The sequence below is a fragment of the Bombus terrestris genome, chromosome 7 (genome assembly GCF_910591885.1).
Source record: "Bombus terrestris chromosome 7, iyBomTerr1.2, whole genome shotgun sequence".
Taxonomy (NCBI): Eukaryota; Metazoa; Arthropoda; class Insecta; order Hymenoptera; family Apidae; genus Bombus; species Bombus terrestris.
The window spans coordinates 20,311,276-20,329,588 of record NC_063275.1 but is presented as its reverse complement, the minus strand read 5'-3'; the positions used below and the strand labels follow the sequence as shown (position 1 = coordinate 20,329,588).

General features: G+C 33.6%; 1 protein-coding gene across 5 annotated transcripts in view; it reads right to left on the bottom strand.

Annotated features, from left to right (window-relative positions):
* Positions 1 to 18,313, bottom strand: part of LOC100649961 (glycogen-binding subunit 76A) — a 153,027-nt gene that overhangs the window by 112,916 nt on the left and 21,798 nt on the right. The window contains exons 1-2 of one of the 5 annotated variants that reach the window (XR_007224625.1): positions 7,744 to 9,172; positions 6,803 to 6,962 (exon numbers count right to left, since the gene is read on the bottom strand). The exons of 3 other annotated variants lie outside the window; for them this stretch is intronic. Coding sequence is in view for 1 of the 2 variants with exons in the window: in XM_020864024.2 (XP_020719683.1) it covers positions 7,744 to 7,824 (81 nt within the window). In the remaining variant the exon portion in view is untranslated. Of the gene's footprint in view, positions 1 to 6,802; positions 6,963 to 7,743; positions 9,173 to 18,313 lie in introns of those variants that run through there. One more of the 5 variants, XM_020864024.2, reaches the window with a different exon arrangement.

Sequence of the window (18,313 nt, the reverse complement as noted above, 5' to 3'; positions counted from 1 at the left end):
GAAATGTGTTAGTTGCTATCTGTTCTACAATTCCACAGAAACCACAGTGTTCAGACGAAAGTGGTCGTGCTGTTTCCCGTGCCATTTAAACAGCTAAGCCGATGCTAAAGTTAGAAATTTAAAGGCTTGTGCTTGCTAGATGCACGTAATGAGCGTGCAGCTTTGAGTTTGTTACAAGAGTGTCTTGAACTTAACGTTAAAGTTCATGCACCGCGCGACTAAAGCTGTGAGAAAGTTACCCCGGGTCCCCTTCTAATAAACGTAACTTATAATTTTTCGATCTTATCCCACTGTGACCTGAATGCTTCCCGGGACTTAATTTATATTCCTTTAGATATCTAAGTGCTGTATCAGCGCGGTTTCTATCATGTAGAAAAAAAGATGATAAAATGCCTGCACTTCTTAGCATCCTAATGTTAAATATTTTACACTAATAAATTACACCGCTATCTATCCTTAGACACTTTATCTCGTAACACGCTTAATGTTGTCGTCATCAGTGCTATGAAAGTTAAATAGCATAATAATAATCATGCGATGTAGTACCTACGTACATGCAAGTAATGAATCCACCATTAATGATAATTATAAGTTTCAAGTTTAAAAAGATACCAACCCGTGATAAGATAAAAATTGAACTACATAAGAACCAGGGAAGAATGTAATTTTTATGCAACTTCCAGTATACCTTTTGTGTCTTGAGTCCTGTACGACAGGATCTAATCGATACATGAAAATTATATGAAAAGAAGATAAATTAATTTATATTTCTGATTTTCACGTTATCTAACGTGTAAAACAAAGTACGTTAGTGCCTAATAGATGAACATGACGTATAATATTGGATAACTAATACTGTGATAAGCGGTAGTTTTGAAATATATAGGAAGATAAGAGAAACAAATATTTTGTCTCTAGATCAAATAAAAGAATAACTTGAAAGATATGGAATTAATAAAACTTTTAAATAACTTTACTATTATAAAAATGGTTTCTCAATACGACTTGTTCTGATAAATAAAATTACATTAATTATTTATCTATATGTATAAATCAACATTGTAATTTAGATTTATAACGTTAGAAATTTTTCATTTCCAAATACCCATACGTACATGAAATACACAAATTACAAATATTGCGTAAAATTTTACATAAATGAAAAATAAATATGCCGATTGATTAAAATGTACGTGATAATAAAATAATCGTCGTATCATATTATATCATGTGTAATACGTAAAATATCGATTCACTTATCATCGAATAATATCGTATCATCTGTTAGCCTACGAGTTGATAATTCAATAGTTTACACGTTAAAAGCAATATTAACTGAAATTAATGAAACTTCGTCCAAAAACTAATCAATAATAAACAATCGAATAATAATAATCAATCTTCATATTGCAACGTGGGTCATTGTACGAAACTAAGATAAAGCTGTTTCAGATTGTTTCGACGAACTACTGATAACATAAACATAATGCATAACTGATGAATAAGCAACATTACTTTACGCAACGAACATTAAAATAAACACTTTGCAGACATTTATTGACCTCCAATATCATATCGTATTTTATTATTATCGGGTGTAGAAATAAAAATATTTATTGCTGAAACATTCGCTATATTCCGCACGATTGACTATCATCAAGCTCGTCGTAAGTTCGTGTAAACACGTTTTGACAAAAGCGTTTGCGTTTACGCACAACCATAAACGTGCGTATTCTAATGCATCTGGTCGTGAAACATCTGCGACACGCATATTACGTATACGTGCGTTTACGAGTTTACGGTACTATTTATTCGCAATTGTAATAAAACGCCCAGACGTATTTGTAGAACCTACAAAGTTTCGCAATACTTCCGGCCTACATAGCGTCAAACCAAACTCCTTCAGTTTCTCCATTTCGACTTATTTCTTTAATAAGAATTTAATAAAAATTTAATAGAAAAATTGTTATCGCGATCAAAATGATCGACAAATCTAACGTATCTTGTGATTGTAAAAAAATTATGAATCTTTTTCGAGTCGCACATATTATTGTAATTATTTACTAAATGGTCTATAATTTCTAGTCACATATATTGGCGTAAAAAGACATTTCTAATAAGACCTCAATATTTAATAATACTTTAAATTTTATTTAATTTTACTATAGGTTTCAATGTATAAATGTTTCTTTATGCGAAATATTAAAAAGTATTAAGACATAAAATAAAATTTGAATATTAAATTGAAATTCTTGTAATAGTTTAATATTTGTTTGATATTTTGCGTAAATAAAAATTTACACAGCGGAACCTATATTGAAACAAACAAGGACTGAAATTCTATGTAATAACATTTTCTATAATAATAATTGAGTACAAAATTTCTATAGAAATAATTGCATAATGCAAGTAAAAATAACCTCGGCGATCCCCCAGGAAACACTTTGCGATCCCCTTGGGGTCACGACCCATAGATTGGGAATCTCGTGCTTATAGCATGGCGTGTATGCTATTTTTCTTCGATCATAATAGAATCGGTAAATAAAAATTTCAATTTCCATTCAATTAAACGATTTGAAAAACAAGCACGTTTGCAAAATTCATATTCTAATTTTAACTTGATTCGATACCATAATTTTATAATTTAAGATAACAAACTTATTAATTGTAGGTAAACTTCGTAAGGATGAGAATACAAATAGAACGTTATCCAAGACAAATGAAATCTGTTAATTTGTCAAAAGTAAAAACTATATTAACTTCTTTGACGTATCACAGCAACCGGTGACAAATTAACCACCGACCAGGTATTTGTCTTTGATAAGCATCAGGATGTCGGCTGTACGCAAAATGAAACATTACTTCTAGTATGCAAATGAAGAAGACCGCAAATATTGAACACTTTTTCACGCCGAGAAGCGACATCTTAACAACCTACTGATAATTCATAAGAAGAAAAAACACGTGTAACGAACACAGAAAAAGCACGAAATACGTCGGTAAAAAATTCTCAAAGAAGAAACCGGTAACTTCATTCCGCCCAAAAATGCACGATTGCACCTTCCAACGAAATAATTAAATCGTATAATATAAGAAAAAAGAAAAAAGAAAAAAAGAAAAAAATCGTGAACCACATTCGAACATGGAAGTAAAAGAACTACAGTCCGCGTTCGTTCCTCGTCGTTTCATTACGTAAAAGAAACGAGTCGTCCTGTTTGATGACGGGTAGGAATGAAAGGAAAAAAATACGACCGGTGCATCAGAATGCACGGTTATCCAAAAAATTTGTATTCATAAGTATGCAAGGACGATGAAGCAATCGCGTGGCCAGAAGTTTCGTGAGGCACCATTGCGACAAGAGGATGTCCGATTTATTTGTGTGACATTGCCGTCTTCTCGACAGACCATTGTTTTTTACGCGACTCGTATGAAATTATTAATATCCATTAATATCCAATCAAACGACCCGACAAGGTTATCGCCGCGGCTTTTCAATATTAAATTGTCTTAAGAAGGAGAATGTCACGTGTGTCAATTCGCTAAGGGTCAATAATCTGTCCTTGCATTGTAAATTATAATATATGACGGATGCAAGTAAAAATGTACAACAGCACACATCGTATATATTTGTAATAAAATCTGTGCATTATATGACAGTATGAAAGCTTTTATCTTCAGGCAAAAAGAGGTGTATAAATTATTTATATAATTATTTAAAGAGAATAACAATAATTTCTACTTCCTATTTGCGATATTTACAATAGTTTCAGAATTTTTCTTACTTATTTTTTGTACTATTATTTTCTATTATTATATACACAATAGCTTTGATAGTATGTGCAAATTTCTATAGAATTATTTATAGGAGTAAAAATAATTTCTATTTTATATCGAAGAAATGCGTAACAATCTCAAAATTGTTGAATAATTATCAATTTTCTATATTATTTCAATAATTTTTAATAATAATAATTCTAGAATCCGAATTAACATATATAATTGAAAAAATAAGGATGGAAACTTGCTTCATCGTAATTACGTTGCATATTTTATTAATCGAATTTATCATTTCTGTCCTTTTCATTCTAATAGAAAATTCAGGAATTCTAAATTTTGTGTAAAATTACTAATAACATAACTATTATTAGAAAAGCTAGTATGCCGTATGCAGATATACGAAGTGTTCAATAATGCTATTTCGAGTGAAGAAGGGTCAATTATCAGAGTTATCGGTATTACTTGCATTTGCATGGCAATAAAGCTACACCCTATCTCGAACAAAGTGCTACGCTGGAAGAAAAGAAGAATTCGTTCATTCATTGTCAGCTGTCGAGGAACACGATGACTAACTGCTACATGGAAAATTCTATGAATACGTCAATGCATTGTTGTCAGAGAAATGCGGAATTACTCAAAATGTTATTCATCCTAAGATGCATTTTAAACACTGATTATATAACTAGTTATTGTTTTAAAATAATTGTACATTGATGTGTTTACAAACTGATAACTAATTATTGTATATTTTGATAAGGAACTGCTTCTAGAGTCCTAAACTGGCATTTTATTGTAATAAATAATTATTAATTGAGGATCAAACACATATATGAACGCTATCGTTCAAAAATATTTGGATATTTTTATCGATAATTTTGTTGATTAAGTTGAATGATATTCTGAAAGCAGATTGATCTTATTGTTCAGACTATAACTGCATGGTATACTTGCGTCAATACGCAACACAACTTATCTTTGCAATAGAATATTGTATTCTGTAATATAGAATACTTCATTGCTGTGGATATCGTATTTTTATGAATTCTACTATATATTCCACAGATTAGTAAAACAATTATAGTCATTTACACGAAATTTATTTAATATATCATTATAACTACTTCCTATTGTTATACATCTTTGCATATAAATAAAAACAATCTTAATTTAATGGCTTCCAGAAAGAATCATAGAAAATTTTCACTATCCTTCCAAATTCAAAATTTGGAATTTCTAAAATTTCGACACAATTGTAACGTCTGTATTACCTCTCCGAATTAAATCTAGAATAAGTCAATCTAAATTATCCAAGTTTCGATGTGCCCCAGGACGAAGCATTGCAACGAGCATTCTAATTCAAATGTAATCTAAAATAGTTTAAAATAGTCAAAATAAAAATTATTCGAAGCTTTCCCTGAAAGATTCATAGAAAATTTCTCGATTTTTGATACTTCCAGGGTATTTCTCAATAGAATTCCCAACCAAAATTAAATCTCGAATAAATCAGTGTATAAATTACTAAAATTTCGTTGCATGCCAAGACGAACCATTGCAATAAATAGATCTAACTCGGACCTAGCCTAAAATAGACAAGACTGCATAAGCGTCGTAGCGCCCTTCTAAGAGGAATTCATAGATAATTACTCAATCTTTGATAATTCGAAAGTCGTGTTCTTCCAAAGGAGGAAAAATAGTTCTCGATGAAATTCCATCCAACATCCTCTATTCCCCTATCAGAATCGATAAATCAGTGTACTCTAATAACCGAACCTAACGCGAATCTAACTGGAATAAGTCAGCTCGTCGATAAAAATGATCTGAATTTGATTACGTACCAGAGTGAAGCGTGGTAAGAAGCGAAATTTCAACTGATCGACGCGGAGACCGTGCTTCAGAGAAGCAGATACTGCGTGGTAAGACGCTGTTCGCGTACATCTTCTATACATAGATACGTTATTGCGTCGTCGTCGTCGTCGTCGTCGTCGTCGTCGTCGAAATGATGAGGTTCAGTCCGATGCAGTCGACCACCGATCGGCACTGCAACCGAATACAGCAACTCTCGTTCACGATATTTTCGGTGTCAAGGTGTACCAGAAGCCGTGCTACTATCATCAACCTGGCCTTCGTTTTGCGGTGAAACGTTAATTCATTCATAGCACGCACCGCAAGGGCAATAACCTGGCCAACCATAATTGCCATCGAAAAATCAGTTCTCGATCAATTACTCACACCGATCGTTACGCCTAAATAGCTTGTTACAATGCGGGTCGTTCAAACAGATTCGATCGGTTTGATTAAATCAACAGGAAAGAAACAAGCAATTTAAATAGGAAACGGATTGGTAGGCAATTTTCTTGATTTATTTGTAAATTTTGAAGTGTATTTCGAGTAAAACTGAGTATGAAATATATACGTAAGGGTAGGTACTGTGTTATATGTCTTTTTGTCTTTCATACAAAATTGGAATTATAATATTTTCTGAAATAATAAGTTCCCAATTTAGGTCTCTTTATAGCTTCTTCTTTTGTAGAGAATGAAGATTAGAGGAAGAGTATAGGAAGAGATTTATAGTTCTATCTAAGGAAAGAGAGATGACTTTAAAATCATTGGAACGTGTCTACTTCAGAAGTGAACACATAAAACAAGACTATTTAATTTTATCTAATAAGATCCCTTTCCAATCGTTTTATTTCCATCGTTACGAAGCTATAGCTGGGAACATTAGATATATACGAGGCTCGTAAGAACAGCGTAATGAGCCTATTTTAATCTTCCGATTTTAATGTCGTTATTATTAATTGACAGCAGGTTGGAAAGTAGAACAACCTGTTGGACGCAAAGACTATAAAATACTAAACATTAAGTTCAGGAAGCTGCGTAAAAAAGAACAATCAAAAGCGTTTCAAATTAACGATCTTTAATACGCAGCTAAGCACGTTATAGTTAATTGGAATTGAAACAATATGACCAGAATACATCACCTATATTAGAATATGTAATTAATGGCTCAATAAAAGTAAACGTTAAATTACCGAATTCATTTACATGTTTTTAATAAGTACAAAGATAAAGGAACTAATATTATTCGTTTTAATTGCTTTGGTAGTTCGAATATCGACGACTATGAATATATTCTCGACATATTCGAGAAACAGACAGTCCAAAATATATAGTTGATCCAAAAACTAAACAGAGAACAGTTTTAGTAATAGAAAATTCTTTGCAATCATATCAAATTGTAATATATTATATCTATGAAATGCTGGGAAATGTAATTTATCATTCTACTGCGGTCTTCGTATGTAAATTAGTTCAGTTTAATTTATTAAATCGCACTAACGCGCTATTGATAGAACAAACGAAAGTTTAAAATCTCATTAAATTTTTCTCTCTTCGCGCGTTTAATCGATTGTTTTAACTAATCATAACGCAATCATATTAAATATCTAAATGCCGGTGCGTAATTGATCTTCAGACATTTGTTCTTCGTATTTTGCATATATCAAAGATCGAATATACTAATTAAACTGTGCGCGATGTTAAAATCACCGTCGCGTCACGACGCGGAGAGAAAACGCTGAAAGTCATACGCGATACGATACGGGGAGCAAACTAAATATAAATGTGCTCGTTACTAGATATGGGTGTTTAATTTCAGAACAAATAAATTTATCTACTATACTACGTATCTTTTTCGATATACCGAGATAAACCGATGAATGCCAATGTAAATGAGCGAAACGTGGCGCTTCACGATAATATCCGCCAATATTATTATAACGAGCATTTCACTTTTACAATTTTCATTTAAAGAGACACCCTGCAGTCTATTAAACGTAAAATATCGCGATACTAAAATCCCGGATCAAAACACGACTTACGTATCTTTGGATAAATCGCTGGTATTTAAGGCGAAAGATTAAATTGATTAATTTAATTAAAAAAAAAAAACAAAAGATTATTCACCATAGAGTGGCCATTCATTTGTTCTGTCGGTGTTTTCGACTCGAAAGTCGTCGATACTTCTTCCGTATGCGTCATAATCATGCTCCTTGCTTAAATCGTATTGAATCAGATCGAAGGCACCTCGTTATGCTTCAATGAAGATTCTTCCAGTACTTTCCAGTCGGTTTCGTGCATCTTTATCCTCACATTTTCGAAAAACAACGTTTCGTTTCTTAAATATATTCAATTTTATCGAAAAAGGTAGGATTATTTACTTTGTACGGCGCCAAGTAATAATTGTTTTCGAGTCGAATCGATCTATATCTCAAGTTAATCAGAAAACAGCAAACAGTCAATCCGTAATAAATAACACTACTCTCGTATCGTCAAGAAAATGCACTTTTTGTTGACTATTAGTGATGTAGATTGTAGTCTGTTTGTCGTCTTCGGCAATACAGCCGACAAAGTTCAGTTTTAGAAACGTGTAAAAATCACAATTCTGTTCATTTCGTTCGTAGTCCCTCAAAACATACGACTTATACTTCGCACATTGTCTTGTCTAACGTTGAGAAATTCTTTTGTTCAGTCTTAACCCCTCGACTGCTTCGAATTTTGTAATTTTTTTTTCAATAAACGTCTCTTCAGAAAAATGCTAAAAAATCGATATCTTTCTTCGATGCACGATTTTATTTTATTTTCCACCTGCTTTCTGCATACGTTATATCGTACGTGTTTCCTCGAAGCACAAGTAGATAATAGAGGGCGACAAGATTTTACGTTACGGCGTTCTTCTCCCTGGGTCAAAGAGGAAATGACTATTCAAATTCTCTCTAAAATTTCTTCACCACCACAGATAACAAAAGGACAAACATAAAATCCCATCAAACGCAAAATCGTCGTACAATTTTAAACATCTTCGGCCTATTAATTTCCCGTCCGTTAATTCACAGAAACTGTGCCCTTCGTCCCGATAAAAGCAACAATAACAAAAACTCAATAAAAATTTCACTCGACCTCGTCTCTTCCTCTTCGCATTCTCGACGACCGAACGTCTCTCGATATTTCTCCTTGAAAATACGATATTTCGATGCTTCGATTCAATGCTCCACTGTCGACGAGAAAATCTCTACTGTCTCTTCCTTTTTTAAGATGCTGTTCGACTGTAAATCACAAATTTTCTGCTAAATTCAAGGCACAACGTGGAAGAAATGTTCACGAAGAGTATCCCTCCTTAACGGGACCACCATGATTCGTTTCTCGTGACGGATAAAAGGCTTTCTAGTTTTTAGGAAATCGCAGGTTTTGACGGTGCAATTTGTTCGACTGTTAACGAGACACTTGGCCCGATCGATCTATGGCATGCGACTGAATGAACGTGCAGTCGAGTTACGATTTTTCGGAAAACGAAGGTGCAGCAGAGCAAAGACAGAAAAGGAGCCGGCACGACCGGCCGGCTTACACACACTGACTTCTGACTGGTCGAGCTAGTAGGTGACTCCAGGGACCCCTTCCATAACGCATAGCAACTGCTCGTAAGACGACTGATAAGTTCTTGCATTCTGCTAGAATCGACAGATCGTCCTGACGGCTGCCACGATCCAATCCGTAGGATTTCCTCGATAGTAGCGAAGTATGCGATTTGTTTTTCGAGGAAAACTCAACGACAGAAGAGAAACGTCAACCAGCTGATTTTTTACGCGTGGCGCCACGACTTTCCGTAGAAAGTTGATCGAAGAAAAAAGAAGGGCTCGTGCGAACGAACATCGACTTTCCGATGTGATACGATCAATCGGTCTTGCTTTGGAGAATTGGTTTATTTGTTGTATAGAATGATGACAGAAGAAGGACACGATTGGTACATTTTTGTTGATTTTCTAACTGTGTGTACTTTAATACAACGTAGCTGAGGAGCTGTTAGGTCCAAAGATTGAAAATAATTCTTGAGTTTTAATATCTAATATTATCGTAGGCAATAGTTTTAAATTTATGAAAACGGAAAACACGATCTATTCTGTGAAAAATAAAAACTATGACTAAAGTTCTTCTCCTATAGTTTTCATGTAGACGGCGAATTTTTATGTATTTGTAGGAAAATATATATAATAGCGATAATACAACAATATATGTAATATCCAGAGTAAAGTACTTGGTATAACATGTAGTGATTGAAACAAATCTTTTCTTATAATTGTGTTCGTAATTTGCATAAATATTCGCAGTATACTTATTTGTTTCTCTGTTTGGATTCGTAAAATATCAGGTGAGATATATTTGTACGCTTAAAAAATTACGGGATAATGGTGAACTTAAATTTCAGTACAAATCATATCGTGTTAATGAAGAATTTGTTAATTGACGATGATTAACTGATGTATATCACATGGAATACTACCAACACACGTACATATAAATTACGAGACGCTTCTTATTTGTATATCTAGGATAAAGATAAACAGATCTTGCAATTATAAAATTAAGTTGACACTTGTCAATTACGTATAAGGAAAAATAAGTTATATCATGTTTCAATGATAAATAAATAATAACTAGATAGACACTACTCTCGAAACTATCTGACGACTTATGAACGAGAGTGTAAATATTTGCATGTACGATAATGCGATATGCGATAATTATAAGTAATATCTTAATTACATCGTGAATGATAATATTTACAATATTTGTTTCAGTATTATAATGTTTTATGTTATTTTCCGCGTCCTTTTATTTTTTCAGTTTTGTAAACTTTCTGTTGGACTATTTTGTACATTGAATATTATATTTTGATTTTGATTTTGAGTTTCGAAATCAGTAAAAGGTAATCGTACTTTACGAAGAATTTTCGTTTTTTTTTTTAATTATTACTGCAAAGAAATAGGATAAAACTTAATCTGCCTAATTTTCGACAAAATTAATAATATTGAAACATTAATAAAATTGTTTTCACTTTGATCGATGGCTTCCTTAGATATGATATGGCTATCGTAAGTAAGTAACGTAATACCAATTCGTTGAGTGAAGCACTCGTTAATTGCGAATCAGTCCCTTATCTCTATATCACAACCAAGCAATTAGTAACAGAAAATAAAAAAAAAAATCTACATAGTAGCATTCCACTTTCGACCAAATTCGTTAAAAGAATTTATGACCGTTATGTTGATAAATAATTGCATTGAAAAATGTTTTAAGCTATTAATGACGTCAATATTCAATGTAAAGCACAGATTACACGAATTACGTACTTTCTACTGACGTTAAAATTGCGTCAGCAATTTTTCCGATTATCTTTCATGCGACATGATTATGTAAATGATGAACTCCCTCGATACTAGTTTGTTACAAAACGCCTGGTTTCGCGTGCTACTTGCTGCCGCGCTCGTGAAAACCAATTCCAAGCGAAGTAAAATAAACGTTCGTCATCAAAGAGGGAACACCCGTAAGGTTCATTCATACTCTTCGAGCGCAGGTTTCTATATTTAACCATTCCCATAAGTTTCTGATAAATTCTCAACAGTGGCGATACGTACTGAAACGTGACTTTCACCATGAGTTGTAGTTCTCAGTTACCAGACTATTGTTTGTTATTCGTCGCATTGTCTGAATTGCTAATGAAGCAACTAAAATGCCCAACCTAGAAATTTTCCATATGCAAATCCTACTACAATTTTACTAGTTACTTATGTGTGATGTGCGAATATTTATGCAAATTCGTGATTTTATGAATTAATTTAAAAAATGGAATCTAGACAGAAGTTCGTTTTATTTGCCAAATATCGAATGTTACGAAATACGCTTCCCATAAATACATAAAAATCCGCTATCCACTTACGCGTTTTATATTATATTTATATGTACAACAATGTGAAAGTAAACGATAGAACTTTAATATGAGAATGTTAATGCGTGAATCATTCTAATTGCAAGACATAAAAATAATTAATGTGCAAATTGAAACGTGTCGTATTGGCTCTGTCGTCTAGAGGATAATATAGCTAATCTGGAATCGAAGATACTCAATGTCCGAAAGTTATGTTCGTCGGATTGCGAATAATTATATAGAATGCGTCATACAACACGTTGCAATTAAAGTTACGAGACTTAAAATTCTTGCAAGTGAGATTATATTGGATAATCTCCAAATACAAGCAGGATCAGATACATGTAAAACGGAAGAAGACATTAAACGACCAAAATTTAATATTTTATTATTAAAAAATAGAATTGAAATTTCCAAGATTACGCGTATATCAATTCTGTTGAATCGAAAGAACTATTAATAGATCAAAAATTAAAATGATTATTTCATACACACGAATCGAAGCGCTGATTGTGTATTTGAGAAATTCGTGTTATTAATTTGGAACTGCGAACTTTTACTTCAATTTATATTGTTACATGTATAAAAAGAAATTAGTATTTAACAGATACGACTATATGAATATTTTCTTAAAAGTGATTTAAATGACAGAATGTTTAATTCGAGAGAATCACGAACAGAGATGAACTTTAATGGAATAATCTGTATCTATACATTCTTAATCCAGATCTTAAACAGATCTTAAACCTCAATATGCACTTGTTCTAGTGACCGCTTCCATATTTGTTCCACTAAGACTGTCAGTTAATTGGTAGGTACGTCTACGTAATGTTCAAAGAAAGACACCTTTCTGTTCAGCATGCTCCCGATTTTCTTAGTAGATCAAACTCAAGAGAAGACGTGCTGCCTCTCATAGTTATAAAATCGCTCAAATATTCTTCACTTTTATTATTGTATCTGTACGTTTAAGACAGCTATTCGTGCTGTATATTAACTGTTGATTAAGTACGTGTTTATAACGAGTACCTAGCATCTCGTAACTTTTGAATTACATTTTCAGGTTGGTTTCAAATTTTATCAATATAATCGTGATAGTCGTGCGTCTCGTTAGAATTTTTACAAAATTTAAAAATACATAACATAACAAACTTCCTATGGTAACTGTTTAGATACTTTCATCGACCGCTGTAATTGAAATCACACAGACAAGCTCCTGGGTTTTCTGATTATAAATAATAAATTACAACTCTTTCGAAGATTGGTTATAACTGCAGGAAGCTTTGTAAAAAAAACCACAGTCCCAATTAATGTCGTGACAATCGATGTTTTTGAAACATTTACAGAGTGAGAGAAACATGTTCAAAGAGAAATAGAATTTCGTTTAATATATGCGAAAATAATCGAACGCTTGTTTGTCGAACAACCTGTATTCAGTGTAATCATACATTTAACACTCGTTGTATGCACTTAAAATGATCATTCACTCTGTACTTTCATTAAACATATATTTACAATGGATATCTTATAATTTCCACAAACATTTTCAGATTGGCTTTAAATTTGACCAATATAGTAATGTCAAAGATGTCTCGTCACTATGCTAATGAAATTTCGAAATGTTTTATGTAACGCGTGCAACGTGGACGCAAAAGTGTTCTATAGGAAGTGTGCAAAATACTTTCGTGAGTATATTTATTATCGGTTAGGAAACCGAGCAATATTTTTCAATGGCACCGAGAGGATAAACCCGAACGAAATCAGGACGAAGTGTGTGCACCTCGTAAACTGGTACGTTATGGTGCAGCTGGCAACAAAAAAAAAAAGAGAGAAAAAAGAAAAAGAAAGGAAATCAGCCCGGCCATTTGATGCGTCGTCGGCCAGTCGTAAATCAACCAAGGATGCAATATTATTAAATTATGCGCGCACTCAATTCCTGCTATTAAAGAATGGAACTCCTATCGATCTTATCGGCCGATTTCATCGATCTTATCGCGACAGTACGAAACGCCTACGCGTTTGTAATCGCGACTTAACTGTACGCGACCTACGCCAACACGGTCACTCCGGTACCTAGGCAACCTCGTTTTTCAGCCGGGATAAAGAGAGAAAGCATCAGGCTCGACTCGAGCTGCAAATAATGAAATGAGGCGTAAATGCGGCCTCCAGAATGACTGCCTCCCGGGTTGGCCGCGTACATCCACCTAAAGGACCGTGAGAGAGATTCATCGATGTCTCCGAGACACGATGAGCGCGACGCGTGAGTGTTACGAGACTGTCGGATCAGATTGAATCTTCTAATAGGGAAGAAGATGTCAACTTGATCGAAGATAGAGATATATGCGCGTCTGTGCAAAAGTCTTGAATCATCTACGTCGGTGATCCTGCGATGATCAGATACCACGATTAAGGGTACTTTTGAGAAATATTTCTACAGACAGCGTTATATGAAAGACGATATTTAATCGTTTCAGTAAAAAATGATGTATTTGATAGCGATAAATACTTGAGTGGAATTTTTCCATTTACCACGCGATAGATAAGATTTACATTTGCATTTTCATATTTACAAATGCGGGCGAATTGTTTGGAAATGTGAATAACATCAAACAAATATTGTTTTACAGCGACATTATTATCTTCGAAGCAGTAGGCGGATGATAAGAAAGTATTATCATCTTATTCGTATCTATAAATATTGAATCTGAAGAGTATTCACTATGTCACTAGGTCCTCATAATCGATATTGTTTTGTTTTATATCCTGCAATATAGGTATTTGTTATTTTGACATATTGTTTATACTTCATTGTACATCATACGATGTATACAACGATATATTGCATTCTTTAGAGCGCACTTTAAAGGGCACTTTTCTTTCGGGAAAAAATGGTACCTTCGATATAGAAGATATTTTAGAATTTTTTAGCACTTTCAAAATATTTTATTATATTCATATAATACTGTTAAAATATCGTATTTAAATTCATATTCGATCCATGAAATAAACTAGCACTGCCTTCATAGAATAATTTGACGTATTGTCATAATTTAAGGTAATAATCGCACACTGTTGTCGCAAGATACAATTTAATATCCATACGATTAATTAATTGTAAACGATATTATTTTAAAGAAACTTATTGTTTATAAACAAAAATATCGGAACTAAATATAAACGTGGAACCTAGATTATAACAAGCGCGATATCACAACTTCAGCAAAAAATCATTCATTGATTTCTGCACCTTATCGAAATAGGTACGCGATAAGAGATGACCTAAATACAAGTCACAACGATGATAACGTTAAAATCATTCAGACTACGACTAATTTTAACTTGTCGGCAATTCATATACGTGTTGCGTATGAATTAGAGCGGTTCGCGGAATTTTTTCACGCAATTATCACACGAAAAGGATTGTGGATATCATTAAACGTTTTTTCTGGACTTTCTTATCAAGAATATCATACGGACTCAGAATTTTCCATATACCAAATGTACAAATTTACCAAAGATCTAGTTTCTAAATCTGACCTACTAACGCGTGACATTTGTAACTGCCAAAGTTACGTTAAACACGTTCTCCTTTAAAACTGCTCCAAATACAGAGAATCGCGTTCTAAATTCCAAATGAAGAAAATCCTAAACAACAATCTCAAAGTATAGTACCAATTATCAAAATAAGCAAATCTCAAAAGTTCAGTCATTTCTAAAAGAAACGATGTTTTTCCTATTGGATCATCCTAAATGTTTCTGTAATTTTTATTGTATCGCTTTAACGCCACATAGATGTTTCAAGTATTACGAAAAATATGGTTGCGTATATCGTGTACGATTCTATTTGCAGCAATTCATTCCTTTTATATCTAAAATGGCCAGACAAATCTTACTTTCATTGCACAAGGATAGCAAGCTTTAGCTAAGATCTTTAGCTAAAAGGACCAATATGTATCCTTAATCCACTCTCATAAAAATTGTATCGATAAAGTATCTCTAATGTTTTCTATTTGCTATATTCTTGTAATTTATTTCCAACTGATTTTCACCTTTTCCACTTATTTTAACAATCGTCTTGCGCAAAAACGATTTAGGAGACGGGAGAATATGGAAAACATCGCTCTGTACATTTTCTTTTCGTTACAAGTTCTCTTCAAAGATATTGCTGTACGTACGCTACAAGATACACAACTTTATAAAGAAGATGTAAATAAAAGAGAGTTAAACCTCTGTTAGAGAACAAAATATCGAGCTGAAGTATTCGAGAGGTTGATCGAACTTTTCTTCCTTGGTACTTAAATTACTGAACGCATAGACTCATTAATATTCATTAAGCTTGATTTTCTGGTCCATTCCCCTCACTTTGTTTTCATTGAATCCATTCACCGCGTCGAGTGAGACGATGACAAGCTTCTAACGATGAGAAGAAAGGAACAAGGAGACAGACAAGTCGCTGCTTGATTAAACAAAGATTAGAATCGTAACTCCAAGTAAGTATCGATCATCGATCAACGACGTTTCCTTTGTGAAGTGAAACAGAGGCTTCATCGATTGTAAACCTCTTTGTCAGAAGTGTTGTTCCACAGCAGCAAGGAGAAGATCCTAGGAAACGAATAGACGCAATGGCCCGGATAAAAATTGAAGAGGAACTATTCTTGAATAGACGAGAGGATGCCAAATGTCTTCGATATTGGCAAACAGCAGAACTTAAACAAATTCATATGGATTGCTCTATGATATAATCAATACTTTTAGACGATTCTTGGTTTAGCGAGGAGGACAGATACGATGTTAAAATGAAACTGGAGAGAAGTAAAATTAAAAGGAGGTCTGCTTCGTTTTCCCATTTTCTAAATATTATTATAAAATACTTGTACGATGTATTTGGTATTATTGATTTACTCTAGAAGCAACGAAAAATTCTATTTGCATGCAATTTTATTCAATACACGTCGTTCGCTTGGCACATCTATACATATACAGAATATACAATTGCAAGTTTCTCAACGAGTTTCGCAAACTTTTACAAGGGAAAGAATTTATATTCGTTGCAACTACTTTAAGAAGAAAATTTCCCAGGCCGATATTATACAGGGTATTCGCATTATTTACTTCAAAAAGTTCCTCCTTTCATAAATCACAAATTTATGAAAGTAATAAATAAGACAAAGTTTCGCTGCTTTTTACGCACAAATAGAATTTGTAATTTTCTGTAGTTTTCACGTAATAACGCCATTACCACGAATGTTTCTACATTCGTTTATAACTATAATATTTCTTAAATTACACAAAAGTTAAACTTGTCTTAATAAAATACGGAAAAGAAACACCGACGATTAATAACGTAAATAATCTGTATATCTTTTGATGTTGCGAATCTTTTGATGTTCGATTTTGCATCTACACAGCATGCAAATTCAATAAGTTGTTCACTAAAATTCTTAACAGTCTCAAACTTTGATACATTACATCTACTTCAAGCAACCTCTTCAAAAAATGTGTTTCGATTATCGACGATTAATGAAGAAACAACTTTGTTAACAAGCTGAAAAGGAAATTCCATGCTACAAGGGTTAAGCAACAAATTTTTCCCTTCAAACTACGCTGCCATAAACTTAGTACAGGAAATATCGGACGAAAATTTGTGTCTAGCTGCTCGATAAACAATAAATTATACAAGTGTCCCTAAAACTTGGAAAGCTACGGAACTGGAATCCTTAACACCGTTCGAAAACTCGGAGGAAAAAGGAAGTAACACTGAGTAGAGGGAGAAACGATATCAACGTTGCGCCGTAAGACTTGGGCATATCGTCGTACTCTGATCGTCACATGAACAGTGCGTGTCGTGGGTGCCCGGTGAGCAAGGAGAACGAGAAGAGCAATAAAGATAATTCATGCCAGCAAAACGTAGAGAGACGGTACAAGCAAATATCGTGCACAGAGTGGCCCCGGACAACAAAATCCTGCCACTACGTGTCCTGTTATTTATCTCTTGGTGCTTATAATACGTGTCATCGATGCCACGATCCTTTATGGGCGTAGTTTAATCCAGCTACACCCTTTGCCTCATTTTCGACCGAATTGTGTTTTCCTATCGTCGGAAAATTTTTTCGTCCATTGACAGCCGATGTTTCCGTTAATGCAACAAGTTTCATTTGAAATCTATTTCAATTAATTTGCATTATCGAATTTTGTATCCTTAACATCGTGGCGATAAAAGGCAAAACGTCCGCTTAACATCTTTTTCTTCGTTTCATAATTTTCATAATTTAAAGAAATTGATGTACTTGTAACATTATAATGCATCACACGCGCGCACATACGCGCGCATTGTTTGGTCTTTAATGGGTCAAGAATGTACTGTACTGTAAACCTGTGAAAAGTTAATGAAAGACATTTTCTCAGTTAAAACTAAAACTTGCGCTACAAAAATATTCAAGCAACAAAGTTTCTAAAGAGAAACTCGTCTAAGAAAAATCCATGGACGAGCATAACAAGAGAGATAAACGTCGTGATTGCTAATACTGCTTCTGATTTCTCCAAAGAGGATTCTCGTGTCTGATTAGCATTGTAACAAATTCCATTAGAATCAAGAGAATCATAGAATCAGGAATTACTGGACTTTCCACTGGTAAAGTGGATAGATGATATTAAAGACAGGTATAGGTGGCAGTGACACCGAAGAAGCTTTTTTTTAAGGAAACGCAATTTATACCAGGAAATGCTAAACGAACAAGAATCTAGGTCCTTAGAGTCGAGAGGAGATTTCAAACGATG